The sequence below is a fragment of the Asterias amurensis genome, chromosome 13, assembly GCF_032118995.1.
Source record: "Asterias amurensis chromosome 13, ASM3211899v1".
In the NCBI taxonomy this organism is placed as follows: domain Eukaryota; kingdom Metazoa; phylum Echinodermata; class Asteroidea; order Forcipulatida; family Asteriidae; genus Asterias; species Asterias amurensis.
In genome coordinates this window covers 14994745-15019295 of record NC_092660.1, presented here as the reverse complement: position 1 = coordinate 15019295, position 24551 = coordinate 14994745, and the positions used below count along the sequence as shown (strand labels likewise).

The 24551-nt window shown below is 37.1% G+C and overlaps 3 protein-coding genes across 4 annotated transcripts in view; all 3 read left to right on the top strand.

Annotated features, from left to right (window-relative positions):
• The first annotated feature begins 3582 nt into the window (after positions 1 to 3582).
• Positions 3583 to 13583, top strand: LOC139946513 (growth arrest and DNA damage-inducible protein GADD45 beta-like). Its single transcript, XM_071944197.1, has 5 exons — positions 3583 to 3736; positions 5613 to 5726; positions 6338 to 6461; positions 9240 to 9368; positions 10820 to 13583. Exons 1-5 carry the CDS (start codon positions 3678 to 3680, stop codon positions 10916 to 10918), a joined length of 525 nt encoding a protein of 174 aa, XP_071800298.1. The 5' UTR covers positions 3583 to 3677; the 3' UTR covers positions 10919 to 13583.
• Positions 13584 to 15386: 1803 nt separating this feature from the next.
• Positions 15387 to 19082, top strand: LOC139946024 (uncharacterized). Of its 2 annotated transcripts, XM_071943607.1 has the most exons (4): positions 15447 to 15578; positions 16490 to 16574; positions 16903 to 17060; positions 17356 to 19082. In XM_071943607.1, exons 3-4 carry the CDS (start codon positions 17053 to 17055, stop codon positions 18488 to 18490), a joined length of 1143 nt encoding a protein of 380 aa, XP_071799708.1. In that variant the 5' UTR covers positions 15447 to 15578; positions 16490 to 16574; positions 16903 to 17052; the 3' UTR covers positions 18491 to 19082. The 2 variants fall into 2 exon arrangements, with proteins under 2 accessions (XP_071799707.1, XP_071799708.1); XM_071943606.1 differs by lacking the exon at positions 16490 to 16574 and having other exon boundaries at positions 15387 to 15578.
• Positions 19083 to 24050: 4968 nt separating this feature from the next.
• Positions 24051 to 24551, top strand: part of LOC139946117 (spliceosome-associated protein CWC27 homolog) — a 37495-nt gene continuing 36994 nt past the window's right edge. Inside the window, exon 1 of the mRNA XM_071943732.1 lies at positions 24051 to 24186. Coding sequence (XP_071799833.1) covers positions 24145 to 24186 — 42 coding nt within the window. The 5' untranslated portion in view covers positions 24051 to 24144. The remainder of the gene's footprint in view (positions 24187 to 24551) is intronic.

The following is a 24551-nucleotide window of genomic DNA, read 5'->3' as shown; positions in this document are numbered from 1 at the left end:
TCTAGTTAATCTGACTTTCGCAGCCCACAACCGCCTTTACTTGGGATCTGCAGGAAACAGATGAAGACTGACCCCATCTTTAATTGTTTTGCTGCATCTAGCAGCAATACACCTGGTCGGCATAGCCGGAAAATGTCAGAAAAAAACTTTTTCGCAGCGTACAAACTCACGTCTTAGAATTACATGTACTTTTGCACGTGTGTTTATCTACGCATCGAGGGGGGTCTATGTTTGATCGAGGCAAAGTCTTCCTTTTCCTACGTCACAAAAGGGGTAGGCGGAGTCAACCCCCCAGTCACTTAATGAATTTTTTTAACATATAAATCGTGACAAACAATTACTCAAAAAATTGTTTTATTGTTAATAAACATAATACTCTTATGTTTAAAAAAAAAAATCCTATTTCCAGGTGCCTTTAATTTGGTAACTCGAAATAAATGTTTGCATAAAAGTTACTTATACATGGAGCAATGGCGAGCTGTTGATTGTAGTATAACAGATTGTGAGAAACGGCTCCAACATAATTTTTAGAAAGAGGTAATTTCTTTCTCAAATCATTATTAAAAGATTTCATCGGGCAGATAGCCCTTCAAGGAACACGTTGCCTTGGATCGGTCGAGTTGGTCTTTGAAAAGCGTTTGTAACCGTTGTTTATAAAATGCATACGGGTAGAAAGATGTTGTAAAAGTAGAATACAATGATCCAGGCAAACATGCCTCGAAAATGCGCAGTTTTCCTTGACTTACAGTACACGATTGGCCATTTTTATGGGAGTCAAATTTTAAATGGCCGACCGTGTTAGTTCGCAGATTAAAAGGAAAACCACGCAATTTCGAGGCAAGTTCGTGTGGATCATTGTATTCTACTTTTAAAACCTCTTTACTTTTAAAACCTCTAACCCTAACCCATGTGCATTTTATAACAAACGGTTACACACGCTTTTTATAGACCAACTCGTCCGATCCAAGGCAACGTGTTCCTTTAATTATTTGTGGGCATCTGAAAGTAGACCTACACAGGCAATGAGGCAACTAGTGTTTTTTTTTTTTTTTTTTTTTCTATTCTTGCAACTTCGGTGACCATATAGGTCAAAAATGTTCACCGATTTGTTATTATTGTGCATAAAATGTTGGGAAAAACTAGTTTTTGCCATTATTAGTTACCATATTGAGAGTACAGGGGGGGGGGGGAAATGACATTTGGATAATTGAGTTTTGTGAACTATGTGCGTCACAGTAAAGTGGCATTATCACTTGTCACCAGAGGGCGGTATATTTATGAAAAAAAAATGGGACTCAATCAACAACGTTTCGGGGTCATGCAATTAATAAATTGTAACTACTTGGGGCTCTGTGCTTCAACTTTTGAGAAGTGCCGGTTTTTCTTTAAAAATTCCAAACGGCTGAGACCTACACAAAACATGAAAAAAAAATTGAATTTTGTTCTGAAAATTATGTATGATTTTTAATTTAGCATTTGAATTATGTAGTATTCATTAAAAATTCCAAACGGCTGAGACCTACACAAAACATTATGACAAAAATCTGAATTTTGATCTGAAAAACATAATTATCTGATTTTGAATTTAGAGTTTGAATTATTATGTAGTATTCAAGATTGTTTACTCATAATGGGAATTTTAGTGTGGTGCACCTATGTTTACAGGATTCACCACGCTAACGGGCTACAAACAGTTGTTAAGTTCACCTGAGACATCCTGGTTTCATTGCCATAATAAATAAGTAAATAAATAAATAAATAACAACATTAATAGTGGATACGGTCTACAAAACACAAACTCCTCCAGGAAAAAAACTACTAAACATGTATAGGGGGAGAGAAGTTTTCAGAGCGCAGCACCAATGTTTTGGAACTCCCTCCCGGACACTGTGAAACTCTCCAAATCACTCAACACATTCAAGAACAGTTTAAAAACTCATTTTCATTGAGAAGCTTTTTGTTAAGTTTATTGTCTTATTTTGTTGTTTGCTACTTTCATTGCTTGTTGTTTCTTTGTAGAGCAGCGCCACGAGCGCCGCTTGCGGCGGATACCGGCGCTTTATTAAGTGCCCATTATTATCGTTATATTAATATGTTTTAACGTGTATTACAAGAGTTTTAGCACACAAAACTAACCTGCGTTTCATTGTTTGTGTGTATTGTTATGACAAATAAAACAAACTACCATTAAGCGTCTATTTTATTGATTTATAATTTTCCCAAATTCAAACATTGATCATCAAAATAAATAATGCGGATTTGAAAGGATCACTTGATCTGTAGATTTTTCCAATACATCAGGTGTTTTTTTTTTTTCTGTCCAATTAACTGCAAAAACCCCAACGGGTGACACATGTTTGCTGATTTTTAAGGTAAAAAAAATGTTTTGTTTGCCCAAACCGACAGGTTTTTTCCCCTTTTTTTCTGATCTACCGTATTTTTGACCGCATGAGGGCGCTCTTAATAACAGGGCGTTCTAATAGACCTTATCGCAAATACCAACGCGCAAGCGCAGACTGTTGAATGAGGTGCATTGTGGGATATACATGGATCAAATTTGGATACCAGCAAGACCACAATGCACCTAATTCCAAGCTTTACGCGCGCGCCCCGGTATTTGCGAAAAGGTCTATTCTGCCGTCACTTTTTCAGACTGCGCGCCGTATGTAGTTAGACTTGGTTCCAAGCATATATATATAGCTCTATGGTTCCAAGGCTGTGATCGCCGCGGATTATAACCGCAATCGCAGACTTGAAATCAAGTCTAAGTCATAGTTGCTTTTGAAGTCTGTTCCTTTTAAAGTCTTATTTTCCGTGGTGGATATGATTATGTCTGTTGTGCAGTGATTTTTTCCAGTCTCAAGGGCGAATGATTCTAGGGGCCCAAAATTTGGAAGGGTTTTTGTTTTGTTTCCTTCATTCATCAATGCCCTAGATGGGGGGTGGGCGGATTTCACAACGCTCTATTGCACCACAGATCATCACATGGAGGACTTCCTCCATGATCAGAGCATCTAGAATGGAAAATTTTCCGAGGCCCTAGATTTAGAATACCCAAAAACTTGTGTAAATAGCCTAATCGTTTTGTTTTTGTTTTTTAACTAGAATTGTAGCATAATGAAGTCACTATATCGTGTGAACAACCCAAAACTGCGGCTGCAATCATGGCAACCTGACCGTCGCAACCTGATGAACAACATTACCCTTTATTGACGCTTGTACACCGCCCACTAGGCCTCTACCCTCCTGGCAAAGGGGGTTTTCCCTGTGTTTTCAAAGAACACGTTGCACATTCCACGTCGTACGCATGTCCTGTTTACACAGACCCTGTGTGTGTGTGTGTCTAGTCGATCTCACTGCAGCTGCATGCTGTGGACTTGTCTTTATCTCAAGTCCCCAACCCCGTGCATCGCTCGCCAACCACAATCATACGTATTATTTACTAGTTGGCGCGATATGCTTTGGGACCTCTCACACCAGAACGGGACTTGAATCAAGTCTACACTGCTGCGGCTGCGTGATAAGAAAAATAACTGAACGTGTCGTCAGCATAGCAGCTAGCTAGCTATTGCATGATTGTCACATGTTCATATCAGATGCATGAGGATCAGCAACACTAGAGGTTCGTTCTGACATTTTGGGCAACAGAAAGTGGATTACGTACGTGTTGACCTACCATGAAGTTTGATGAAGAAAGTGACTGGAATATCAAGGCTACTACAAGACATTGCATAAAGTAAGTACTTTTTTGACGCTGCAGTTTTGCGTGAATTATTTAGGTTTTACAATTATTTGTGTTTTTTTAATTGAACGAAGACGGGCGGGTGAGTCAGCTCAGTTCGCTTAGTAGACTTCAGCGATAAAAAGATTGCATCATCATTGAGCAATGCCACGACATTCCCTCAGTACTAACTTTGTATCATGTAAAAAAGACAATAGAGATGCATAGAAAATACCTTGCATTAGCTATAGTGAACTGAACAACTTTAGACATGTCACAACAAGTCTACAGCCACCACTACCTGTAGCTAGCTGTACCATGGAGCTACCCATGTTGTAGTCCAGTCAGTTCTGTTTTTCCTCGGCCGGCGGTAGTGTGGTTGGATTGGGGGAAACGTTTACAGAACGTGCGTGGTTTGTAATTAACCCATAATTTGTAGAGTTTACGATGTGAAACTATTGTGACAGTAGTGTCTGTCATAAACAAATTCATATTCTCTATTAACATTATTAGTCTATAATGATCCGCTGCTGCATTGTGCTTGTTGTTGTTTGACAATCCGATATTTCATAGACATGATAGAATCATTTTTTATTGCATGACATTTTGATGAGTCACAATGAATGTCGTGACCATCGGTGACTAAGCAGCAATACCTGGGGATTGTCCTGCCTGCTCACTGATTAATAGTGTATCATTTTACTTAGTCCCAGTAACTGGGCGCTGCACTCCTTTGTTTTAATTTTGACATTATCGGTACGACCGATAATGTCAAAATTCGAAAAAAGGAGTACAGCGCCCCAATTACTGGGTCTACATTTTACTATAGACCGTAATTGTAATTAATAACATCGTGAGGCCTGGACTTCCTGCAGGCATGGTGGTAGTTTGAAACATCATGGAAACGTAATTTATAATAATTACAACCTTTATTTTACGGGCATTGGGCTATTCAATTTGTTATCAACTTTTGATTCGAAGAAAGGGAGCACATCTCGAATTTCTAATATAAGTCCCTTGTTGTTTCTATTTTTGATTAAGGGAATCAATGTGTGGTGAAGAGGTTTTTAACTAGTGGTTTAAACCCCACCGAGGCCTGGACTTGATAATTTTACCGAGACGGAGTCGAGGTAAATTTTCAAGGACCAGGCCTCGGCGGGTTTAAAAAAAAGTGTCAGGCGGCTAGGTTGAGGAGAAAAAAGTTTCCTCATTCCTTTTTTCAAAAAGGGAGGACGTTCAGCATGTTTTGTTTTTTGGGGTGTTTTTTTTTTGCCTAAAATCTGTACTGTGAAATGATAAACAAGTGTCCATACAAACAAGTGTCCATAACAAACAAGTGTCCATACAGTACACGTCAGTATTTATACATGCACCCCCCTACTGTACAATGTACAGTTTATGTCATGTACAGTGTAGATGTACGTCTATTACACACCTGTGCGATGACTCATCCCCAGGGTGTGTTCAAATCAAAGTCATTGTTATTTGTTTAAGGTGCTGACCATGCAGGAACTGGTTGGGTGGAGTACTCTGTCTGCCCTTCAATATTAAAATGCACCCTCGAGGAAATTGATTCACAAGTGAACAATATTTATCGACCATTCTATACCATCCTATAAAACTTGGAAACATGTAAAGGTATTTTCATTCAACCCATTCTGATTTAGACTGGTTGTGTGATTGTAATCTTGCAATATCAATCTACAATGTACAGATAAAGGGAATTGTTTTTGCTCATGCTGTTTTCATTTTGATATTATAAATTGACATGCCTGTACCTTGCTCTATGCTTGTACCTACCTCCATGCCTGTACACTTAGTTAGTGCCTGCACTGTTCCTTCGTCCATGGTTAGTGAATGAACCAATGTTGTTGTGTCTTTGTTTCTATAGCAACATGATTAAGATGGATGCTGGAATGGCATTGGAGAGAGTTCTAATCAGCGCCAAGTTAGAAGGACGCATCACCTATGGAGTGTACCAGTCTGTCAGAAAACTTGGAATCATGTAAGTTTTTATATATATTTTTTTTTCAATAACCTACCTACAAAGTGTTTGTTGTTGTTTTTGTTTACAATTTTTTTTATTTTCATATTTGCAATTTTGTCAGAAAGGTTATAAATTTGGTGGAAGCATAATTTGTTTTGCTTCAAAAGGTTTAAAGGGCATTTGTCTTTTATTTCCTTAGTATGAAAAGTGGCCCTACAGAATCAGTTAATCTTTTGCAATCCAAAATTGATTTTTTTTTTTTTTTTGGCAAGTGTAATAATGCAAGGAATTATTTCATCGAGCAATTTTGCTGACCTAATTTTGTGAACACTGAATGCTAATAATATTGAGTAGCAAATCATGTTTTTTGAGAAGCAACTTTGTACATGTTATGTAGCAAGGGAAATCTTATGTATACAAGGGAAATCCTTTCACTTTAATTACTAAATTAGAGATTAGAAGGTAAACAATCAATTGAATTGTTTTTATTTTATTTAATTTTAATTATTTTAACCCCCCCCCCCAAAAAAAAAAAAAAAAAAAAAAGAGAAATAACAAGAAGTCAAACTAATCTTAAATCCCGCTGCAAATTTAATATAAATTAAAAAATCTGTTGTTTATACTGACAGTGATCCACAGAGAGTGATGGTATGTCTACATGCAGATGACAATGCCGATGAGGATGTTGCTCTTCATATTCACTTTACATTGATGGAAGCTTTCTGTAGAGAAAACAGCATCAGGCTAATCAAGGTAGGCTTTGGCATTATGATAGCCGGTTGGGTGTGGCCGTTTACAGTAGACACTTTGCATAAAATTAATTAGCTGCCCTGGACATCATCGAATGGTTGGTGAATACACCATGCCTTGACATCAATCTGCCTTTAGGCCAAGTAAAAAAAAATGCTAGTTGATGTACCCCTCCCTCTTCCATTTTTGAGGTCGCATCCTTTTTTTAATGTTGTTGTTTTTGACATATTTTTGTTTCTTTCAAAAAGACAAATTTTCTGTGTATTTCCTATTAAACTTACTAATTGTAACTTCATAAAGTATGTGGTGACTTTAAACTGAAGAATTGGTGGTCAGTTTGAATTAAAATGCTTGGCATTGAAAGAATTTATGAAAAATAAAAAATGAAAAACAGTCTCATCATCCTTTTTTTTTGAAAAATCCAGACGATGCACTGGTATTTCTTTTTACTTGGCCTTTTCTTTGCTGATACAAACACATTGTTGGGTAACAAACCTCTAATCAAATAACAAGGTGTTGTGTATTGGATAGTTGTAGATATTTCAAACTTTGAAAAAATAGACAGATTCATGGAGTTCATTCATATTTCTCTGAAGTTCGTTATGATTTTAATTTCATTTCATTCATCAAATAATAATTGTTTGGAGCATTTGAGAAACACCAGTCCCCAATGTCTCTGGTCAGATCCTGTTTATTTTGTTTCACAATCACAGTGGTTGTCCATAGTGTGAAAGGGTAGATGTACTTTTTCCCAACAAAAAACACAATGTCCACAGAGTTACATTAAACTTACACAGTTTGAAGATTATGACAGTAGAAAGCTTCCCTTGAAATTTTACTTACTGAGGTGCTGTAGTTTTGAGAAATCAGTAAAAGTAATAATTTTCGTCTCAGTTATAGCATGTAAAAACGTTTTAACCAATGCTATGGTTTTGGTATAATATCATAACTGGTTAAGGGAATGACATGCTAAAATAATTTTGGTCTCCTTAAAGACCAAAATTATTTTGTGACTAGTACACATCCTTAGTCAGTAATATTTGAAGGGAAACTTTCCACTATCATTATCTTCAAACCCTGTAAGTTTAATGTAAATGTGTGGACATTTTGAAAAAGTACCCGAATCCTTTAATGTAAATCTGTGGACATTTAAAAAAAAATACCAGAATCCTTTAATGTAGATCTGTGGACATTTTGAAAAAGTACCCGAATCCTTTAATGTAAATCTGTGGACATTTAAAAAAAGTACCCGAATCCTTTAATGTAAATCTGTGGACATTTTGAAAAAGTACCCAAATCCTTTAATGTAAATCTGTGGACATTTTGAAAAAATACCCGAATCTTTTAATGCAAATCTGTGGACATTTAAAAAAAAGTACCCGAATCCTTAAACCTTGGGATAAAAGTACCTCAGGGAAGTACTAGGGAAATCCCCAGGCCTCTGTGTGGACATCCTGATCTGATAAGAAAAGATCCTAATTGGACCCTTGATTTCTCAGAAGACATTTTGCATCCCTGCATGGATGGAGAGTTCTGAATAATAGAAATTCAAATGTGTTTTTACCATTCATGGAGCTGGAGAAGCACTCCATTGTTGTACCCTCCATAGTTGATCTGCGCAGTAACTAATATATGAGGTTGACATAAATTGATCCCAGCTTATTTTACATGCACATTTAGTGTGCAATAAAAAACAGATTCTGATTCCACATGTAATGTATGTATTGATTTAGACTAACTGTGGACATGTTGTTTTAAAATGTTCATAGATTTTACAAAGTTGACCAATCAGAAACTTGTACAAAACAGCTGTATACTACAAGCTCTTTTGCTACCAATCTTGCAAATAAAACAATCAACAACTTGTCCTCAAGTCTTGTATACACTTTCTAAATTTCAGTTAATTTTCATAAAAATGTACTATTTCAGACCTTACTCTTTGCTCAGACAATGATCAGAAGCTTGCCAAAAGATTATAAAGAGTTTATTTTAACCAAAAAATCCTTAGCCTGAGACTTCGTGCTAACTTGTTTGAGGCATACAGATGGCCCTAGTTATGTCCCATGCTTTATAATTTAAGTGTGTACAGGTTCATTGGCCATGAGGATGAATGGTTGTGTTTGAGCACTTCTAGGAATGTACAATAGTCATGGGATAAGCGGAAATGTTTGCCTCACTGTTACCAAGCTACCAATGCACATCACTAAGTTTGGATTCAAATTACAAATGGGTAGCGGGACTCATTTTCTTGGAAAACCTGAGACATGATGCCTGAAGCTGGTTAACAGAAACATCTGTTTGGGTGTCTTGTGTAGCCTATTGATTGTTTTCTTGGAACTTCATACTACTTTATTTTCAAGCATGAGACGAGTATTTTTCAGGGAAGGCGTGAATGTTAGAGGGTGTTTTTGTACAGCACAAAACACAAAATGTCCACAGATTTCCGTTAAACTTACACAGTTAATAGATTATGATGGTATAAAGCTTCCCTTAAAATACTTCTTGCTGAGGTGCTGTTGTTTTTAAGAAATGAAAAAAAAAAAAATCCAAAGGTTGTTTTAGCATTTTTACGACAGATTACCACTCTCCTGAAAACGTATTTGTCTGTGATTTTTTTCTGAAAAACTTGACTAATAATGAAGCTGTACTTCTACAGGTAAATTCAATCACAGTGAGTAGGGATTCATGCCATGACTCAGGGTTAAAAACTTGATCCACAAAAGATATCAAACCCCTTTAAAATCAGATGATTAATATTACCACTGTTTGAATTCTTGACAGGTTGATTGTCATGAGAGTTTGGCTAGGCTACTCAGGGACACTCCCCCCACCCAAGCTGTAGACAACAACCCTACCCCTCCTGCACATACCAGAGTCAACACTGAGGACTTTGTTTGCCTTCTTGTCGATGTAAGTACAATACATTAGGAACATGTTTTTGTTGTTTTCTATAGAGGAATGTTTTCGAGGAAGAAGTAATTTTCCACGAATTTGATTTCAAAACCTCAGATTTAGATTTTGAGGGCTCGAAATCAAGCATCTGAAAGCACACAATTTTGTGTGAAAAGGGTGTTTTTCTTTCATCATTATCTTGCATCTTCGACAACAAATTGATCTCAAATTTTCAGAGTTTTTTTTAATTTTTTTTATGCAATGCATGTTGAGATACTTCGAGTGAGAAGACTGGTTTTGACAATTACTGATAGTGTCCTGTGTCTTTAAATGATGAAAATCCAGACTTGAAAAAAAAAAAAAATGGGAATTGATCTTGACAAACTTTCTTGATAAAAACTCCACAAGTGCGGATTTTCAGTAACGAATATGTCTGTTCATACTTCATATCACAAGAAATCAAACCAAAGCAAATACTCTCCATATGGCATTTCCATTGATGATTGAACTGGTAACCCCAATGTGAACTCCATACACTGATCAGTACATGTACACGTACAATGTACAGTTAGTGCAACCATGCTGTAATTCCAATCATCCTTGCCAGTTTGTTGACCTTGGGGACAAAATGACATTGTGTTCATTCCTGGAACCAGTGCAGCAGTACCTGGCACTGATAGGCATTGTGAACTATTGAACTCCCTCGGAGTGGCTGGTAGTATACAGTACTTGTAGGCCTACATAAATGCATTGTATGTCAAGTGGCAAGAATTTGTACAATGGATAATAATAATAATAACAGTTATTGGCAAAAAAATTCACAAGTGTACGCATGTACAAATATAATAAATTAAAAAAATACATGTATTTTAAAACAGAAGCATGCGTTAAACTACAGTGGGATGTCTACTATGAGAGCATAAAAGTTATAAAAATTTAGCTGTCGCCAAAAGGCATATGTCTCCCAATGTATTAAGTCCGAGTGCACAAAATTGTTCTAACCGACATGTATTATACGAAATACTTTATGTACATGTACATACAGCGACTTGTATGAATAATTATTAGTGCATGATTAAAACAGTCTATTGCGTGATTAACACTCTGTTCTCATGTACAGTGTATTTTGTAAAAATAGGCTAAACACCCAATAAAGTTTCAGGCCGCTTGAAATTATTTTTAGCCATGAATAAGCCTTGAACCTTTATTTTTTAAGGTGTAAGGTCAATTTTTTCCAGAGAACAGGGTAATACTTTCTATAGAAAGTATTAAACAAATTCATTATTGTTAACGACCAAAATCAAGGCCAATTTAGGTAGTGGCCGTCATGCAATGGCAGGCATGAAACAATTAAAAAACATTGGGGAAAATTAGTTTCATCTTCTACATTTTGTCTGTCAGACCTTTGTTTGTTCTTCATTATTGCTCATTTAAAACAATTTTTTTCAATGTTTTTCTTCTATTTCCAGTTTCCAAAGGAGCTAGATGACGATGATTACTGTTTCTTGGAACTCTACCATACCTTGGCCCAAGAAATGCCATTTCCACGTATCTCAGTGGCGGCTTGAAAGAAGCAAGGCAAAAAACTCTTTTATCAACCTCAGAGTGCGGTGTGTTCAATCATACCCTCTGAATGGTTGATTAAAAACTGATGAATATGTACAGCTAGGCTGTATGCCCCGATTAGCCGCAATGTGGTGGACGTTCTTTGGTAGAGATGGACTAACTCTCTCTCATTTAGCGTCTTACATTCGGCAGGAAGGGGGTATCAGTGATTGCATGGATTGTACACTCTAGGGTGTTCAGCAATTGTATACTTCTAACGTACATCTGCTCCAAGGCTGGTATGCTTCGCTGTTTTTAAAGGGCAAGGGCACCAAGGCCATTTCACCTTGGCAAAGGGCACCTTATGAGGAAATTGTAACTTTCTACTGGAGAGCATTTAAGGGCACCAAGGCAATGACCAGTGGGCATGGAGGCAATCGCCTTTGTTGCCTCTGTGAAGAATCAGGCCTGTCTGCAAAGTTTCAGGCTTGATACTGGAGCATTTCAAGGGCACCAAGGCAATGACCAGGAGGCATGGAGGCAATCGCCTTTGTTGCCTCTGTGAAGTATCGGGCCCGTGTCTGCTACTAACATCACAGGATCGCGATGAAACTCAAAATGTCTTGAAAGATTCTGGTACTGGTAGCATCGGGTGCTTGTCTGGTTCGGCTTAGGGCCATGCCCCCCCCCCCATGTACAACCCATCCAAGAACCATCTACAGTATCAAATGCGTTTATTGTCACTCAAACTGTTTACCATAGCAACCAATCCTAATAGTATGGTATTCAAATATTGTGAAAATAAGTTTGTTTCATAGCAATGTTGTATGCATGCATTACTTAAATGTGCTTTTTGCCTTTTTAAAGTGACAGGTTTCCTAATACATTTGTAGATGAGCTGTTTGTATTACTTTAAAAAAGTAACACAAAATGTACCTGAAGAACTTGTGTCATTAACACAATTCTGACTGGTTTTTTTTTGTGACAAATTGTGAAAAAAAATACTTTGAGATGAAACGCTATTCCAAGAGCGCTACACAGGAGACAATTGATTATGTTAATAAGCAGATTATTCAATCAGCATTTCCTCAGAAATGGACTTTTATGTACTAGTTTGTGGACATGGGGTGTATAAGTTATTCAAAGACTTGGATTTTGTCTAAAAGAAATGTACAAATTGTCAATATAGAGTATTTTTAACATGTATTTCTATTGTTTCCTATAGACATTAACCCTGTGTTATGTGGAATACAGAAATTATTTGATGATTGCATTTTTTGGGGCAGAAATATTTTCCATAATGATCATTGGTTTTAACATGCTGGGAAAACCTTACTTGTTTTGTCAAGGTAGCTGGTGATTGTGTTCGTATAATTTATATGAAAGTGGATGTTGTTGGTCAAGATCATAGATGGTATCGGTCAAGATGGTATCGGTCAGAGAATATTTGAGAAGTTGCTGGATCATCTCTGTGATTGGGGTTGGCTTTTGAACACTAGATCTAAGTTTTGTTTTGTTTAATGTTAGAAGAACAATAACCAACATTGTCCCTTTCTTAAAATACAAATGCTTTGGACTCCTTGATCGGGGACACAATACAATTTAGTTCAGAGGCCAATTACATCAAAGGTCTGTTGAGTGTATAATGGTTGTAACTTCATGCTCTAAAGATTATGCAAGTTCCTTTAATTGCCCCAAAAATTCTTTGGAAACGTGGTTCTACAACATCTTTAGAGGGGGAAAATTATTAATTCATATGTTTTGTATTCAGTATTTACTCTGCTCAAGTTGTAATCAAAGTGAACATTCAACTAAGTTAAACATTCTTCAGGCATGCAACTTACAAACGGAGTGTTTGATAAAGAAGTAATTTTCGATGAATTTGTTTTCAAGACCTCAGAATTAGAGTTTGAGGTCTCGAAATCAAGCATCTGAAAGCACACAACTTCGTGTGACAAGGGTGTTTTTTTCTTCCATTATTATCTCGCACCTTCGACGATCAATTGAGTTCAAACTTTCACAGGTTGGTTATTTTGTGCATAATGTTGAGATACACCAAGTGAGAAAACCTTTTTTTCTGACAATAATTACCAAAGGTGTCCAGTGCCTTTAAAAAACTCTTTAGAAGGGAAAACAATCATCCGTCTGGATTATTTGTTTAACACAAAGGCACATCTGTGAGGATGAAATAATGTAAACCTTCACCCTGTCAGTATTTTTCGGTCATGATTCTACATAACTTTTCATTTGTGGATGAAAGTATTAATTTTGTGATCATACTTGAAGTAAATTTTATGTAAAAATTGTTATCTCTATCATTTAAACAAATAAATATTTATACCAGTATTTATAAAGAGTCTAATGAAGTAATATTTATGTATGTATTTCAGCTAAAAATTATTGTTTGTTTAATAAACAGGAAGAGATTTACTGCTAACTCATTTGAAATATTACTTTTGTATTAATAATTAACATTGAGGTCAATAATAATTGGGTTTATTGATCACATACATTTCAGCAAACTAACAAAAACATTGGTAGCAAATAATGAACAAAAATATGAACTGAACCATTTCAGATTAAAAAAGACATATTTATTTTCCAAATAGCATTATCCACTGTAGAAGATGTAAAAACAACAATGTGAATTCTAAATCAATAATTATTTCAAAAACAAGTACACAATAAAATGAAGCTATTTTATAAGAAATTCTAAAAACGTTCAATGATTGGTTTATTCCTTATCAAATTTCTATGTTGAATTTTAGAAGTGGCGGTTTTGTTACAAAACTTTTTAAATGTTCGCACAGGTGTGGACAATGGGTGCGTTCGTTTAGCTTCCCTGGGTCGACCCCGGTTTTTTTTTCCAGGACGAATGTGGGTAATTATCTGCACACGTTCGTCCTGGAAAAAAACACACACACCGGGGTCGACCCAGGGAAGCGAAACGAACGCACCCACTGTCTGACCATGGAGGTTTCCTCCATGGTCCATAGTCTGACCTAGCCTTTTTTCAAGGGAGGCACTAAACACTAAACTCCACAGCGGTTCGGCCCATCGGAGAACCCGAGCGAGAATGACCTTATGGCGTCATTTTGCATATGCTTGCATCTTTTAGACATGAAAATATTAACAACCAGGTCCTAGTGGTTAGTACACTCTTATGCAACAACTCCCCAAACCTGCGGCTACAAATATACTTGAATAAAGAGGTCTGAAGCAGTGCTTGCATCTTTTAAACACGAAAATATAAACAACCAGGTCCCAGCATGGAGGAATAATTTAGATAATCTAAATTATTCCTCCATGGTCCCAGTAGTTAGTCCACTATTATGTAAAAACTCCCCAAACCTGCTGCGTGGGGGATCGTCGCGAACCGTGCCGGAATGTTCCGAAAGCACACGAAAAGTTCCGAACCACTGTAGAGGTTAGTTTTTAGTGCCTTCCTGTTTTGTTCAATGCCTCTGTGGTTTGAACAGACTCCCCATAGAGCTGCAATCACAATCAACTGTAAGGGGAGAACACGCATCAAGCGACTGGAGGGGAGACCACGGGGGAGAGGCGACGACTCGCGCGCTTGGTCTCCCCTTCCATTCGCTTGGGATCGCAGATCTACAGCTGTCCAAGCCACAAAGTCCTTGACAAAAGGCTTTGCTTACCTTGCTTGAGCTGTGGATCGAACCCCACAATTCCGAAAGAAGTGGGCGCTATATCCCGTAGACGAAATTCCTTCAAAACTCGCCATAATTTGGGGTAGAAAAAAAAGGGACAACATCCCCATGTGGCACCTACATAAATTCAACTGTGATCCCCCAACACAAAAGCCATTGATTGCTGTAATGAAAAGTTGTGCCTTGCCCCACGATTTAACTTTTGCAGGCATCTTGGAGGCAACCAGCAGCGCCAGCAATGCTTGGAACTAGTGGCCTCTGAACCTCGTGTGTGCGGCACACCATAATGATAGGCCGGTGTCGCGTGCAATTATGTCCTCTATGCAATACTGACCGGAGGACATTATTGCATATGCAATAATGTCCGCCGGGCGGTTTTGCATATGCAATCGTGTCCGCCCAGACGCTGCTGCATAACAATTGCAATTGTGACTTTTTGGTGGTTCGATTCAAACTAGCACTTAAAAATAGGCGTATACTAAATATTTAACAAACAAAAGTAATTGGTTAGGCTACACTTTTGTGCCTTCGTGAAGGCCTGTTGTGTTATTACCAAATAGAGTAAAACAAAAAGGCTCTACTATGCCTAGTTTTTCTGTAAAAACCTTTGCTTAACACATTCTTGCAAAGTTTTTGTTTACAACACTTTGTTTTGAGCACACCAAGGTAAAACCCTTTCACTGGTGCAACCCGCTCGTAGGCACTCTCATCACTGATTGAAACTTTCAAACCATCCCCCCCCCCCCCACGCACACGTCGTCTCGGCTGCGTTTTCTAAATAGCGCCCTCATGTGTTTGGTACTGGTAGGTAAACAAAAAATGGGTCAATATGGCGTCCAGGCATTGCTGTGTTCCCCACTGTTCGTCAGATGGTCGTAAAATGACAATTCATAAAAACCATAAGGTTTCTTTTCACACATTTCCTAAGGAAGAGAAACTTCGAAATGATTGGATAGCAGCAATACACGGGAAGGCGGGAAAACAGTTCAATTTCCTTCCTCCGTCGTTCAAGGTAAGGTTTTGGTTTTGCAAGTGATATTCCAATTCCAAGAAAAAAAATAGTCCTTGAAACTTGTTTTCTAATTCTTATAATGTATTGTTTTAACAACAACAGCTGAGTTAATCAGTTTGAAATTTAATGCAGTTGTTGTATACTCCTTCTGGAAAAGTTTCCGTATGGCGCCACCACTTTTTCATTCGATATGAAATAATATAGTATCTAAAAAACTAGATTACCTCAATCATATGGAGGTAGAATGAGATATCCCTTTTTCTAAAAATGAGTGAAAAAGTGGTGGCCCCATACGGAAAGTTATCCGATTAATCCATCAAGTATCAAGTTCAAAGGACAAATAATAATGGCGTTATCGCTGTGCATGTACACCCACCCAATCTCTTTTAGAGTCTAAAGTTTTCGTTCCCACTGAGGTACACACACACTGACTCAGCTCAGTCGGAGCATGATCAGAGTCGATCGAAGCATGTTGTCAGATTGTAGGCCTATTGTGTTGTATTTATAACATTACCAGGTTTTATTTATGAATAATTTTCTATATTATTGTGGCCTGCAAAGCACCTTCCTTTATTGTATTTGTATAGCCATGCAACTGTAGTGACTGGTAATTATTATTTTATATCGCCACGCCCACACTAAGAAAACCTTAACTGAAAAAAAATAGTTACAATGACATAAACATTACATACATTCACCATGTTTTTAAAACATCTTGTGAGGTTTCTGGTACGGAAACAAAATATAGTTACCAACTGTTTTGATAACTTCATTGTTTCACAGTGTTTTTATTAAATTCCATGATCTTATTTCAGCTGATTTTTATATCAGGTATGCAACTTTTCAGCTGATCAGCCGAACAAAAATTGTACAAAAGTTAAGTGTTTTCTCTCTTTTTTTTTTTTAAATAGAGAGTTCTTGAAGGACACCCACTTTAGAGCAAGGGAAAGAAGTCTTAAAGACACTGGACACCATTGGTAGTTCTCAAAATACATTGTAAGTGTTAGCATAAAAACTTACTTGGCAACAAGCAAAGGAGAGCTATATTATCTAGCAACTTTGATGACCAATTGAGTTCAAATTCTCACAGGTTTGATATTTTGTGCATATGTTGAGATCGGTAAGTGAGAAGACTGGTCTTTGACAATTACCAAAGGTGTCCAGTGCCTTTACATGTGATTTCACTAAAGGGAAACCAATTTTTTTTTGCGGGAGAAAGTTGCATGTCTGTTATATATCATGAAGGTAGAAATAGAAATCTACTTCTACCTCCATGGTTATATGACGGGATATGTAATCAATTATTTTTTTCTTTGCTCATCAGATTCATGACAAAAATACTGTTGTATGCAGTAAACATTTTGCAGAAAATGATTTGCATTGGTCAATCACAAGACGTAAACGGTTCGTAAGACATGGTGCCATTCCACAAGTCTTTGATTGGTCCAAGGGCGAGGAACCTCCACTTCTCAAAATGTCAGAGTAAGTTGTTTTCGTTTAATTCAAACAATAAAAAAAGTGCCTTCATAATCATATTAAGGTGATCCCCTCGCTACCGCTTCCACGGTTGTATCGTAAACTTGGGTGTAATCCCCGGATACACAGCAACTAACGGTTGTATGACTTCTGAAGAAAGCGATTGACAAAATAGAGTGACCGCCAAAAGCATTGAAACCACATTTCCTTATTTGTAAATTGTAATACTTACTCAAAATCAGTGTCCAGTGCATGAGAGTATTTTTTTTAAAAGATTTGTTTGTGTTTATTTTGTTTACAGAGTAAATGCTGGTGTTGAGATGGAGACCACACCTTCCTATATGTATGTACCCTCAGACGCAGACGAAAAAAACATCCCGCTGGAAGAGCTTTATCAGGACCATGACTATGCAAGGAAAGATTATGCTTTTCTAACAATCGAGGAACGCTTAGAAGCAGCAGAGAAATATGCCGATGAACTCGAGGCCAAAATAATGGGTCTGCAGTACCAGCGGTTTTGTCTGGAGAGATTCTCTTCGAACCCGGATCTTATCTTGTTCTACACAGGATTTGATAGCTATGAGTCGTTATGCAACACCTTTGAAGCCCTCCAGCCGACGGCAGACATTTCGACGCGGTTACTTCAGCTACGATTCAATAAAGAGTGCGAGACAATCAGTTGTGAGGAATTTCGTGAAGAAAGAACTCCTCTCATTGACCAATTTTTCCTGTTTTTGGTGAAAGTGAAGCAGGGTTCACACAACACGGATTTAGCTATCCGTGCTGGTTTGAGTGTTTTCTCCATCAGTCGTATCATTCACATCTGGGCTAATTACCTGTGTACTTTTTTAAGCTCCTTACCGATATGGCAGTCACGATCTAAGATTCTAGAAAGTGCACCAGAGTGTTTCAGTGCTGTTAATAGTACAGCTAGAGTCATATTGGACTGTGTGGAGATAAAGACAGAGAGTGTGGCCACGGACCCTTGTGATCCACAATGTCGGTCATTAACGACACAAACAACATACAAAGGTCTAATTGGGATGACACCAGCCGGTGGAGTGTCCTTTGTCAGTCCTTTATTCCCAGCCCCTATAACAAACAGAGACATTACCCTCAAGTCGCAGATCATTCAACTGCTAGACTGTGGTGATCAAGTAATGGTGGTTAAAGACTTCCATATTGAAAGTGATCTTGCAGATGTAGGAGCCACGCTTGCTCATGTTCCAGCTGGTGCGAATAACAGCACATCAAGTCTCTCGTCTGAAGAAGCAGAAGAGGCGGAGAGAAGACTTCGTCTTATAACTCATGTTGAACAAGGTTTTCAAAGGATAAAGGATTATCATGTATTGAATGATGTTATTCCGACCAATATGGTCGAACAACTCTGGACTGTATGTTGCCTCCTTACAAACTTCATGTTCCCGCTGTGTTGACATTTTGTGAAATCTCAAACAAGATGTTTTACTTAAATGAGGTATTTTAAATACCTTAGTCTTAAAGGCAGTGGACACTATTGGTACTTACTCAAATAATTAATTGGCATAAAACCTTTCTTGGTGACGAGTAATGGGGAGAGGTTGATGGTATAAAACATTGTGAGAAACGGCTCCCTCTGAAGTGCCATAGTCTTCGAGAAAGAAGTCATTTTCCACGAATTTGATTTCGAGACCTCAGATTTAGAACTTGAGGTCTCGAAATCAACCATCTAAACGCACACAACTACATGTGACAAGGGTTATTTTTCTTTCATTATTATCTCGCAACTTGCGAAGTTGCGAGATACTAATGAAAGAAAAAACACCCTTGTCACACAGATGCTTGATTTGGGACCTCAAATTCTAAATCTGAGGTCTCGAAATCAAATTCGTGGAAAATTTCTTCTATCTCGAAAACTACTTCACTTCAGAGGGAGCTGTTTCTCACAATGTTTTATACTATTAAAGGAACACGTTGCCTTGGATCGGTTGAGTTGGTCTTTGAAAAGCGTTTGTAACCGTTTTTTATAAAATGCATATGGGTAGAAAGATGTTGTAAAAGTAGAATACAATGATCCACACAAACATGCCTCGAAATTGCGTGGTTTTCCTTTTACCTTGTCGACTAACACGTCGGCCATTTATGGGGGTCAAAATTTTGACTCCCATAAATGGCCGACCATGTTAGTTCGCACAGTAGAAGGAAAACCACGCAATTTCGAGGCAAACTTGTGTGGATCATTGTATTCTACTTTTAAAACATCTTTCCAACCATATGCATTTTATAGAAAACGGTTACAAACGCTTTTGTTTTGACCAACTCGTCCGATCCAAGGCAACGTGTTCCTTTAACCTCTCCCCATTACTCGTTACCAAGTAAGGTTTTATGTTAATTATTATTTTGAGTAATTACCAATAGTCTCCACTGCCTAATAGACATCTATCTTGCCCAGAGATGCAGAAGAAAAAGAGTAAAAATTGTAATTTTGCAGACATAGACAAAATTAAATTATATGCTGAACAATTTAATTTGAGAGTTATGCGTCCTTTTTAAAATTCTTCAAAACTGCTTCTTGGAAGCTGGTAATCGTAATGAGTCGCTGTCAGTCTACAGAAATTCAATGGCTGTGATTTGGCTGTGCTTTATACACTTTAACTATTTTTGATATTGAAAGAAAATATACAGCTATAGACTGACCGAATAGTAATTGAAAATGCTTCCTGGCTAAGTGTCTGTAATAAATTTAGAATAATTTCTCCTCCACATACATGTAGCACCCCTTTATGTAAGTTTGTGTCTTCAAGAGCTAATTAGGGGCCTGGGACGATGCCCATTTTGTCATGTTTATGGATGTTTCTTCCTGTGATGACAGCAAAGAATAAAAAAATTAGCTAGTCCAATACAAAACCAACATTTATTTGTTTTATGGCTTTTATCTGATATTTTATGAGGAATCGTTTGTGCCAACAACCTACAATGTGTATAGACCTTATGCACATGACGTCATTTCAGTAGGGCGCCCTCACCTAGAGGTCAAAAGGGCCAATCATTGGCCAATTCTGTGCGCCGCGAGTACAAATCTGTGCGTTTCGATTGTTTCGTCACCGTTTTTCCACTAAGATGGCCGCTGGATGACGTCAATGCATAAGGTCTATAGACGATGTGACCTGTGACATCACATGTTTACAAAAGAGCCACAGAGCCTGGACTTCCTTATTCTTATCAACTTTTGATTATGATGAAAGGGGGGGGGCACATCTCAAAACTTGTCCAGCTTTAACTTTCAATAACTCTTGGATTTATGTGGAAATTATGACACAAAATGTCAGCTTTCCCATATATGACCAGTGCAGTATCTTGCCTGCCAGGAAATCCAAAGAATGTAAAAGGTCACACTTATTGTAAACAAAGGTCACATGGTATATACCGATGATTTATCTATTGTTTGCCACACCGGTCCGATTGGTTCGAAGTTTGGTGTCATTGTTGGGCGCGATCGGTCAATCTGCGCGATCAACCGATCGCGCTGCGCTATTGAACGATCAAATTATGATCAATTGGTCGCGCAGCAATCGGTCGATCGCGCAACAATCGGTCGATCGCGCAATGACATCTTTGCGCGAATGACCGATTGCGCTACGAGTATTTTTTCCCGTTATCAGCGGATCGCGCAGGAAAGGCTTTGCGCGATCTACCGATCGTGCAGGAATGGGTTTGCGCGATCGACCGATAGTGCAGGGAAAGTTTTGCGCGATCAACCGATCGTGCAGGAAAAGTTTTGCGCGATCTACCGATCGTACAGGAATGGGTTTGCACGTTCGACCGATCGTGCAGGTAAACTATTCCTTGGGGCGATTTCTCAAAGCAATAAAATTCATAGCAGGACAAATTTTTAGTATCACCATAGTGATTTATATAGTGACGTCATACTACGATTGATTTGCAGTTACAAACAATGTTACATCTTTGTGAATTCGGCCCCTGAACATCAGCCGATCGCGCCAAACAATTCCTGCACAATCGGCCGATCGCGCAAAACCATTCCTGCACAATCGGCTATGGCGTGTCAAACGTTGCATTATTCGATAATGTACAATATATGTGCGATGTTTCTCATATATATGCGATAATTGTCACATATGTGCGATATTCATTTGATGTATGCAATAAATGTAATATATATGCAATAAATGTAATATATATGCAATAAATGTAATATATATGCAATAAATTGTAATATATGTGCGATAAATTGTAATATATGTGCGATAAATTGTAATATATGTGCGATAAATTGTAATATATGTGCGATAAATTGTAATATATGTGCGATAAATTGTAATATATGTGCGATAAATTGTAATATATGTGCGATAAATTGTAATATATGTGCGATAAATTGTAATATATGTGCGATAAATTGCAATATATATGCGATAATTTTTAATATATGTTTGATAATTTTGTAGTATATTATATGCGATCATTTGTATGCGATGTTTTGTGACGGTATACATATGCGATAATTTAATATACATGTGCGATGTTCGTTCTTATATATGTGCGAAAACGGAATTGTGAGATATAGTATGGCTTCCTGTCCACTTGATCCCCGTATCCGTAATGTTTTAGATCGGGCCAGACTATACTCTGGACGGTATAGTATGGTTCCTATGGTTCAATGAGATTGGCGTAGGGTTTATAGTGATGGTCAAGGTACGAGACTCGAGCAGCGTATTTCCGAAATAGCCAGCCAGCCGCGTATTCGGATAATAGAACACATACAGTACAGGGAGGTGACAAAATGTTGCATTTTGCTCAAATCTGAAGGTGAAGATCTGTTTTACTCGAACGAATTCTGCAATATTAGCATAATTTTGATATATTAATTGATAATATGTCAATTTCATAGCTTCACATGATTAAAAAAATAATTTATAAAAAGTGAAAAACATTAACAAAACGTCAAAAAATGACCCACAAACAAAAAGGCAAAAATTTGTATTTTGTGTTTTTTGCATTTTTTAATATGTCAAAAAACATCACTGTGAAATACAACACCATAAATGTGGTGCTTAATATTCCAAAAATTTGAAAAATGATTTTGCAAACAAGACACAGTTGAATTTTTATAGCACAAGAACTTTTAAATTTTATTGACAACAATTAAAAATAATCAATCATGAGTGTTTCAGATATAGCTCGGTAATTTACTAACTTTAACTGTTCTACAATTTAAAGTCACCTGGAAATAGAAGTGTTTTTCTGTCAAACATAAGAGTATATGCTTACGAACAATAAAAAAATTTATTTAGTAATTGATAAGACAAACATTTTCTTTTTATTGCAGAATCAATAATAGTTGACCAATTTAGCCAGCTCAAAATTTGATACGTTTAGTCTATCTTCCTTCAAGATTCTGGAACAAGAAAGCAACTTTTTGTCTTAACGACGGCTTCAAATTCTTTTCAAATTGTGTTTAAGTCCACCGTCTATGTAATTGGGCGGAATGTACATTGACAATGGCGTCAGAATAACTGTGGTTAATTAACCACTAGATAGTGAACCAAATTTACCCAGCTCCAAAATTTGATACGCCCACTATATTAGTCTTGAAAGTTCTGGATTACAAATTAAATGTTTTGTTTTAACGAAGGGTATAAATTCTTTTCAAGTTATGGTTTTGTATTTCACAGTGATGATTTTTTGACATACTAAAAAATGCAAAAAATACAAAATACAAATTTTTGCCTTTTTGTTTGCGGGTCATTTTTTGACGTTTTGTTAATGTTTTTCACTTTTTATAAATTATTTTTTTAATCATGTGAAGCTATGAAATTGACATATTATCAATTAACATATCTAAATTATGCTAATATTGCAGAATTCGTTCGAGTAAAACAGATCTTCACCTTCAGATTTGAGCAAAATGCAACATTTTGTCACCTCCCTGTACTGTATGTGTTCTATTATCCGAATACGCGGCTGGCTGGCTATTTCGGAAATACGCTGCTCGAGTCTCGTACCCTGACCATCACTATAAACCCTACGCCAATCTCATTGAACCATAGGAACCATACTATACCGTCCAGAGTATAGTCTGGCCCGATCTAAAACATTACGGATACGGGGATCAAGTGGACAGGAAGTCATACTATATCCCACAATTCCGTTTTCGCACATATATAAGAACGAACATCGCACATGTATATTAAATTATCGCATATGTATATCGTCACAAAACATCGCATACAAATGATCGCATATAATATACTACAAAATTATCAAACATATATTAAAAATTATCGCATATATATTGCAAATTATCGCACATATATTGCAAATTATTGCACATATATTACAATTTATCGCACATATATTACAATTTATCGCACATATATTACAATTTATCGCACATATATTACAATTTATCGCACATATATTACAATTTATCGCACATATATTACAATTTATTGCATATATATTACATTTATTGCACATATATTACATTTATTGCATATATATTACATTTATTGCATATATATTACATTTATTGCATACATCAAATGAATATCGCACATATGTGACAATTATCGCATATATTATGAGAAACATCGCACATATAGTGTACATTATCGAATAATGCAACGTTTGACACGCCATAATCGGCCGATCACTCATAACCATTCCTGCATGTTCTTCCTCCATGCATGTTCGTTGCCGAATATTGCGCGATCGACCGATTGTTGCGCGATCGACCGATTGTTGCGCGATCGACCGATTGCTGCGCGACCAATAGATATTTCAATAGCGCAGCGCGATCGGTCGATAGCGCAGCGCGATCAACCGATCGCGCAGATTGACCGATCGCGCCCAACATCATCATCAGACCATTGAGTTGTATCTTTCTCTCTATAGATACAAACCAACAGACGGCGCCCTGTGCATTTCGTGTTGAATGTGGTAACTCGCCGTGTCGTTTTTAACCAGAAATCTCAGGGATCGAAGTCGGGGTACAATACACCAATTTCCAACATGGAAGCGCCCATCAAACTTTTCTTCGCCACAGCTTTACTCTGAAATTGTTCCTAAAAACACGACAATTTGCAAGATGAGCTCGACTTACATTCATGAACCACCATCTAGTGGAAAGGTATATTTTATCAACGTTTTCACGAAGAAACGAATGTGTCAAAGATCACAAAATTTTGCAAAATCGGATTGTACTAACTTCCTAACAATTATTTACATTTTGTTTTAATGATTTTTGGGGTTGAACAAAGAATTGACTAGAGTGGGATTCGAACCAACGACCTCCGGCACGTTAATCCGTTAACCCCCAAAAATCATTTATATTAAACATAAACAATGAACAATAATGTAGGCCATACAATAAATAAAATAAACATTAAAAAAAAAAAAAAAAAAAAAATTGTGCCACTCACTCATGCAGAGAGAGTCAGCACGCGTTATTCACTTATATTATAATATTAAGTTATCTTCTTATTTTTGGTGCGC

Coding starts and splice junctions, on each gene's coding strand:
- LOC139946513 (XM_071944197.1), top strand. CDS start 3,678: ATGAAGTTTGATGAAGAAAGTGACTGGAATATCAAGGCTACTACAAGA. Junction 6,462..9,239: donor ACAGCATCAGGCTAATCAAG/GTAGGCTTTGGC, acceptor AATTCTTGACAG/GTTGATTGTCATGAGAGTTT. Junction 9,369..10,819: donor TTGTTTGCCTTCTTGTCGAT/GTAAGTACAATA, acceptor TTCTATTTCCAG/TTTCCAAAGGAGCTAGATGA.
- LOC139946024 (XM_071943606.1), top strand. CDS start 15,396: ATGGCGTCCAGGCATTGCTGTGTTCCCCACTGTTCGTCAGATGGTCGT. Junction 15,579..16,902: donor TCCTTCCTCCGTCGTTCAAG/GTAAGGTTTTGG, acceptor TTTGCTCATCAG/ATTCATGACAAAAATACTGT. Junction 17,061..17,355: donor CCACTTCTCAAAATGTCAGA/GTAAGTTGTTTT, acceptor TTTTGTTTACAG/AGTAAATGCTGGTGTTGAGA.